Source organism: Juglans regia, chromosome 1 (genome assembly GCF_001411555.2).
Source record: "Juglans regia cultivar Chandler chromosome 1, Walnut 2.0, whole genome shotgun sequence".
Classification (NCBI taxonomy): domain Eukaryota; kingdom Viridiplantae; phylum Streptophyta; class Magnoliopsida; order Fagales; family Juglandaceae; genus Juglans; species Juglans regia.
This window is the reverse complement of record NC_049901.1, coordinates 18,819,055-18,827,196: the sequence shown is the minus strand read 5'-3', so window position 1 is coordinate 18,827,196 and position 8,142 is coordinate 18,819,055. Positions and strand designations below refer to the sequence as shown.

The 8,142-nt window shown below is 33.8% G+C and overlaps 1 protein-coding gene across 1 annotated transcript; it reads left to right on the top strand.

The window, feature by feature from the left end:
• The first annotated feature begins 4,094 nt into the window (after positions 1–4,094).
• Positions 4,095–6,905, top strand: LOC108991961 (tricyclene synthase EBOS, chloroplastic-like). Its single transcript, XM_035690116.1, has 8 exons — positions 4,095–4,352; positions 4,449–4,501; positions 4,625–4,794; positions 4,917–5,292; positions 5,478–5,696; positions 5,785–5,923; positions 6,065–6,316; positions 6,579–6,905. The coding sequence occupies exons 1-8, from the start codon at positions 4,095–4,097 to the stop codon at positions 6,903–6,905; spliced, it is 1,794 nt and encodes a 597-aa protein (XP_035546009.1).
• The last annotated feature ends 1,237 nt before the right edge of the window (positions 6,906–8,142 follow it).

Genomic DNA, 8,142 nt, shown 5'->3' with positions numbered 1-8,142 from the left:
CATGTGGAACCATTCGCATACGTGCTGATAACATTTCCTACTTTTCATCTCATTCATTGCCATATGCTGATGATCTCCTACCTCATATTTTTTTTCTTTTTTTGTGGTATTGAAAAATCTATGTTTTGTTCATTATAACACACACAAATATCGATCACAAGAAAAGCATACCATATGAAGTGAATATGAAAACCACTCTTGTCGAAACAGTGAAGTTTCCAGAACTAGGTACTTTATAGTAATTATCACATAAGTTTTGAATCTATTCACCTCACATATTTTTCTGTTGGTTGGTTGTTTGTGGCCCTTGAATTTTATATATATATATATATATATATATATTTATATAAGACATGATAATTACAATCCTGAATGTGCAAACGCTATACAATTACTTAAAAAATAAAATCTCAAACCAAGGCCTAGAAAACAAAGGATGAATGAGTGATACTCATGCTCTAAACAAGCTGCAATTCATGTAAGGCACGGGCATTGAATGTTGCATCAGGATTTGGGGTTTTCAAAGATCCAATTCGTTTTAACACAAAAGCACCCTGAAAAGAAAGAAAGAAAAAACCTCTTCTTTTGACAATCCATTGGCCATTTTCCATTTTCACAACTGCTTCAGTTGTTCTTCGGTTTTCGTTTAGATTTAGACTTGATCTCAATTTACCTCATCTAATTATTAAATTTTTTTTAAATTTTCACACAAAATATAATAAACAATTCAATTTTTTTAAATCTCAAAATAATAATAATATTAAAAAATAATATTCTAACAATATTTTATTCAACTTTTAACTTTCATCTTAATTCATCTCATATCAACTTACTATTCAAACGTCATCTTAATTCTTAACTAGGCCTCATTTGTTTTCACAACCATTCTCATATCATTTCATATAATTATTACAACTTTTTTAAATTTGCACACAAAATAAAATAAACAGTTCATATTTTTAAAAAAATTTCAAAACAAAAATAATATTAAAAAATATTCTAAAAATATTTTATTCAATTTTCAATTTTTATCTCATTTTATATGTAAAAAAAAACTAGACATATATTTAACTTTTGGCGTATGGAACCATTCACATGCATATTATATTATGAGAAATAATATTTGTCCTGAAAAAATGTTTTGAATTTGTGTTTCGAATAATTTTTTTTATATTTAGTGATTAAAGAAGTATTTTTTAATGATATTGTGAATTTTTTATTTTTTTAAAAAATGTTTATATTGATTAAAAAAATATATGAAAAAAAAGAAAAAAAAAAGAAAAACAGTAAAATAACCTATTCAAAATGTTTATTCGGAATGTTTATTGGGGTTGCGTTGCAATGCTCTTATATTATAGAGTATCCTAATTTTTTTTTTTCATCACATACGTCGCCATCTGCTCTAAAGAGCAATGATTTTAATTTCGTACCGTACCGGCCGGTACGGCCGAAATTTTTCGTTTCGGCCGTCCGGCCGGTACAGGTACTAGATATATACCGTACCGGCCAAAATACCGGCCGTTTCGGCCTAAATTTCGGCCTGTACCGGCCTATATTTCGGCCGGTACCGGCCGATATTTCGGCCTGTGCTTTTTTTTTTTTTTCGTTTTTTCAAACTACAAGTTTATTTTTTGACCCCCAATTTAGATTAGACTAGTTATAATTTATATGTATGTATGTATTTATATATAATTTATTCATATATAAACTATTATTTTAGAATATAATTGTTATATATATTTATATATATAATTTATTCATATATCGACTATCCCGAAACGGTATACGAAACGGTACTGGTATCGAAATATTTCGTTCCAGTGTCTTGACCGGTACGCCATCCGGTACGGTATTCAAAACATTGCTAAAGAGGGCAAGAAAATTAATGAGAATCTTTTTTTTTTTTTCAATTGCGTTTTGGCCTGCATGCATGCATAAAGTGTACCTTTCAATTCAGGCCATAGCTTCCTCGTCTTCATCATCCCCACAGATTGCGTACGTTATCCGACATGACACGTGTATGACTTTTAGACTCCTAATAACATGAGGTCGTCTAATCCAATCTCTAGAATATTGGAGAAGTTGTTAATTCCTATTTTTACTCCTATTTTGATGGAAAGTGGAGTAGCAGTTGACAGCTACCGAAATGGAAACAAGTCCTCCCTCTATGTACCCATTAAAAAAGAAACGTATGGTTTTCATTTAGTGTGTGTGACTTTTCATTTTACAAAAGAGTTAGCTACTCTACTTTCAGTTTTTGAATTGGGACTGATTTATGTAAATTTGAATAATTTTATCCTTAAATTTTTTTTAAAATTATAATAATCTTTTTATTTAATGAAATACATCAATGAGTTTGTACATACAGTCATCTTTACTTGAGAATTGTAAATATATATAATTTCTTTTTAAAAAATTTGTTAATCTACTTACAATATTCAAATAGGAACATTAATAGATTTCCACGTACAATCCTCACTTGAAAATTATAAATATATTTCTTAGTAAATTCTACATTTTATCCTCTTAAGATTTAATTAAAGAAATTATTATGGATTCCAATATGTTGTTTATATTTGTAAAAATCATGATAGTCAAGATCGGGATTCATAAAATATTAAGTTGAGATTTATTTCAATTTTAGGTATATTCAATTTACATACGTATCCTATATATATGCAGTAGGATATATATCACGTTTTCCACATTTGTCCTATATACGTACGCTTTCTAGCTTCTTCCATAAAGTTGTGTTCCACATTTGATCTTTATGTCTCTGTCAATGTTATACGGAAATTTTCCTTTTTTGTTTTTTTTTTCCTTTTTTTTTAATTTTTTTTTTAAATACAAGCTATTTTTTATTTCAATTTTAATGAATCCATCTCTCTTTAATTATTACGTACCTTAAAAATATTTTTAAAATGATGAGGTTGTTGCATCTAATTGCACGTGGCAACTATATTGTTAAGATTCAAAATTGAAACCAAAAAGACTTGAACAAATAAAAAAAATCCCACCAGAAAGCGCTCCTCGTACACCTCTGGTTATCGTCGAATGTTTAATAATTTATGGTATGATGCCAACAACTTCGAGAATCTTATGTCACGTTGACACGATCTGCTCGATCCTGAAATGTTGTACCGTGGGTACCAGTGCCGACACGTAAATTATACAAATATCCATTTTTTTCAAAAAAAAAAAAAAGTTATTAGTGGTCGCTACATATTTACATGAAGATGATTATTTTATTACGAGAATATTGAACTTATTATCGATCGTTTTTATCGTAAGAGTAATGCTAGTTTAAGGCCTCTAGCAATATTACATAATATTCACATGATATAATTTAATTTATAAGATTTAAAATTTAAAATTTATCTTTTAAATCAAATTATGTTATATCAATAATGTGTAGTGTACGTAGAGGCACATTAGAATAGAGTTATTCTTTATCGTAAATATCTGGCTATATACAAACATTTTCTTGTAGGAAATTATTTGCCCATACCTCCAGGGTGGCACGTGACTCTCACACGCCATCACAGTTGCTGTTTGTATATTTTTTTTCTCTAAAATTGAAAATACAGATCTATATCTTTTTGAGATGTAATCCATTTTTTTCTATTTATTTTTAATTTTTGTAATGTCTTTTGTTTTTAGAAAAAAAGAAAAAAAAATAAAGTCTCTTAAACTTTCGTCCGTAAATTATGTCCCCAACTCCGTTTAAGACAGAGAGTGAGGTTTGGTTAACTCTACTCTGTCTTAGAAGGAATATGGTGTTTGATTAACTCTATCTTGAGTAGAGTCGAGTTGTCTTTCAAATTTTATATCTATAAAAGTTTACAGTTTGGATTAGATCATATCAATCACGAGTGTGTATTGGGGAGCTATTAATACTGTAGTTGGTTTGTAATATATATTTCAGGCTGAGTTTATAATGTCAGTTATTAAAGAATGTATGCAATAGAATTTTCTAGAAGAAAAAAAAAAAATAACGACGTTATTGAAGTTCTATATATAGATGATCCACCCCACTCCTTTTGAAATCACAACTAATTGCAAACATATAGCATCTATAATATTATAAGAGCGGAATGGCACTTCTAGTTCACCCGTCGCCCTCATCCAATATTAATCATGTCTGCTCGACACACTTGCCTACCTATGCAACAGCAAAAACTCTTCTTCTCTGCCAAAAACAAAAACATCATGGGCAACTCCGATGTTTTGCCAGTACTACTGCAGCCACTACTTCCCATTCAGAAGTCCAGAGAAAATCTGCCAATTACCAACCAAGCACTTGGAGTTACGATTTTGTGCAGTCCTTAAGGAATGATTATTATCATGTACTGGTGATTGCATTTCTGATCATCTTTTACTCCTAATTTGCATGTGCTCCCTCTACCTAGCTAGCTTCCTGATTTCTCTTTTTTAAAGTCTGATAAAAGTTTGTCATGTGTGATCTATATGCAAGCATGTCTGAGAAATCTAAAACTATTAGGTACTATTCATAGAATATTAATAATTAGGGATCAATATTATATGATCATAGTCATCAATTACATTTAAGACATCTAGGGACATTCATATTAATTGTAAGCTCATACATATTGTAACCGCACAGGATCATGAAGTACTACAAGAAAAGGATAGCATATTGTAAGCTCATACATCTCGACAACGTCGTCTTAGCATCTTCAAAAGGATATAATATTGAAAGAATTGTGAAGAGTCTCCATGCGACTGCTCTCAGCTTTAGGCTCCTCAGGCAACGTGGCAGTGACGTCTCTCAAGGTAAGTACAAACAAATTAATATCTATCAGCTTCTTACGCATTACATATGTTTATTTCGATCAACTTTATAATCTTAACAAAACGATTCGAAGTCTCATATTTTTTCATACACGTACATGCAGATGTGTTTAACAGTTTCACAGACGAAAAAAGCAATTTCAAGGAATGCCTTAGAAGGGATGTCAAAGGAATGCTGAGTCTGTACGAAGCTTCGTATCTGGGTTTTGAAGGAGAGGACCTCTTGGATGAGGCCATGGAATTCGCAAGAGTGGGTCTCGAGGACCACCTCAAAAGCCATGTAAGTAAAAGCGTGGCAGAGCAGATTCAGCATGCATTGGAGGTTCCACTGCACCATAGAATGCAAAGACTGGAAGCTCGTTGGTATATTGAGGCATACAGTAAGAGGGAAGACGCAAATCCTGTTGTGCTTGAGCTTGCAAAGTTGGATTTTAATATAGTCCAGTCAGTACTTCAAGGAGAACTTAAAGACATGTCAAGGTAATTAGAAAATGTTAAAAGAGTTCTACAAATTGGATTATAGTACTTACTAAAACAACAAAAATCAATAGTTATACGATGTTGTCGGCCTCAAACTAGCTACCAACTTTACGATGTTGTACGTGTACACACTAGTTGGGTAGTAGTTCATGATCACCACTGACCGCCACATATATATAATATAGGTGGTGGAACAATATGGGGCTGTCGAACAGCTTGAGCTTCACCAGGGATAGGCTGATGGAATGCTTCTTTTGGACTGTTGGAATTGGCTTCCAACCTCAGCTGGGCCAACTTCGTAAACAGCTGACCAAAGTTACTGCTCTTGTCACCATCTTTGATGACGTCTATGACGTTTATGGTACTTTGGATGAACTCGTTCTTTTTACAGATGCTGTCGAAAGGTTAATTTCTCTCCCTCTCTTTCTCCCTCTTATTAATTTTTATAGCAAATTAATCGTGTTTTTTAAATACTCTTAATTGTGTTTTCAGATGGGATATCAAAGCCGTGAGAAACCTTCCTGAGTATATGCAGCAATGCTTCTTAGCTCTCTATAACACTATTAATGAGATCGTTTACGACACTCTTAAGGAGAAAGGGGAAAACATCCTTCCATACCTAACCAAAGCGGTAATATATATATTTTTTGATATTTTCGAGTTTTCTTTCTTTTTTCTCTTTTAACAAATTAAACCTGATTTAAACACAATTCGTTTTTTTTTTAAAATATTTTTAAATCAGATTAAGTTGTAGTTTCATGTTGTATTTTAGTGGGCAGTTCTGTTCAAAGCGTTCCTCCAAGAAGCAAAGTGGAGTTCCGACAAGGAGATGCCAACCTTCAAGGAGTACTATCTTAACAATGGCTGGCGATCTGCTTCAGGGGCGATCTTCCTCGTTCATTCATATTTTATATTGAATCAAACTTTCACAAAGGAGGCCCTTGAGGGCTTGGAAAATTACCATGACCTCTTGCGGTGGCCATCCATCATTTTTCGACTCAGCAATGATTTGAGTACTGCTGCGGTACTATTCATTCTCATTTCTAAATTACAATATAATATAATCTAAATAATTAAATCTATGTCTAGCTATCAACTTAAAATTTTAAAACAAATGAAGATTTAACATGATACTAGAATAAAATCTTCATACTTTATCCTCATTTTCACGTGTTGAGTTCAATTATCGAGAAAAATCCGATTTAATATGACATGCCAACCCATGTTGTCTATATAGTTTTGTGCTAAATTAACAATTTTAGTCATTTATTTAACAATTAATGCAGGCGGAGTTAGAGAGAGGTGAAACTGCAAATTCAATCTATTGTTACATGCGAGGAACTAGTCTTTCTGAGGAACATGCTCGTAAACACCTCAGCAACTTGGCACTAACTTGGAAAAAATTGAACAAAGAAAGAGTAGTTAATCGTTTGTTTGGAGAATCGTTGGTGGAAACAGCAATCAACCTTGCTCGGATTGCCAAATGCACGTACCAGTATGGGGATGGGCATGGAGCACCGGACATTAGAGCCAAAAATCGAATCCTGTCGTTGATAATAGAGCCCATTCCAGTACTTGTTGAGAGAGATCAAATTCCTTGTTTACCTAAATGACTGAGGCACAGATGTGTATATATATATATATATATGTATGCATGTGAACTTGCACTTAAACCTGGTGCCATGACTGCCATCTATGAAGAAAAAATATGTACAGTTACTCACTCAATCTGGCCTGAGCCAGGAATAATATAGGACATTTGAAAAAATAAAAATAAAGTCTTTGATAGGGTTTGGCATCGTGTTGATACAACCAGACCATAGTTATGTAACCAAACCAATCAGATAGTGCGGATTTAACTTGCCACGAGGCAGTCTTTAATCGCTCCATATTTAATATTAAAGTTGATGTATTTAAAAATTAACAGTCCCATTTCTACAAAACAAATACAACCTAAATGAAAAAACTGAATTCGAAATCCCCCATCCCTCCCTCGTATCAACAAAAACAATTACCAGGCAAGATTATTAATTACTAAAAAATACCCAAATTAAAATAGATCTACGTGCCATATATAGCATGAGAGTGAGAGTATTTGATCAAGAAAAACTCTAAATACAGGCATAAAGGGATAGGCCCCGTGCACGAAAACCATCCATTTCACGAAATGGGTATCGAAGAAACCTCCCAAAAAGTACTTCCAAGTATTAATTTGGACTACAAAAATTGAGAAATCCAAAGAACCCAAGTAATGGTTTTTCCTGGGGGTAATGAAGGAAATCGGAGGGGTGGGTTTTCTCGTAGGGGTGTTCTGCTTTTGGATTGCTCCCCTTTTTTCGTGCACTTTTCCTTTCTGGGTCTTTCAATGGTTTCTGGATCAGAGGACAGGTCCTACGAGTTTGGCGTAGGCGAACGTTAGTGAAGGGGGAATAATGGGTAGCGGATAGGTCCTTCAATGGCTTTTGGATTGGCTCTTTTTTTCTTTTTTTTTTTCCTTGAACTTTCCCTTTCTACTGTAAGAGATAGAAGTGCAAAGTTGAGGTGTTTTGATTCAACAGGAAAAATGCAAAACGCAGCGTTTTAATAATCCACGCTTTTGAATTTCCTTCGAGCATTGGCAATGTGTTAGACCCCCACGTCGAGTTGCCTCTAGAGATGCCACACATGCCCTAGTCATGGTGGGGACATGCACCTTGGCTAGCCCACAACCATGCCTTGGCTCATGGGGTGACACGCACGAGACGCCCAACATGCATGCATGCCTTGGCCCGCGCGATGGCACTCACGGGACGCCCAGCATGCGGGCTAGCGAGGCCAGCATGCGCATGAGCTGCGCGCAGCATCATGCGC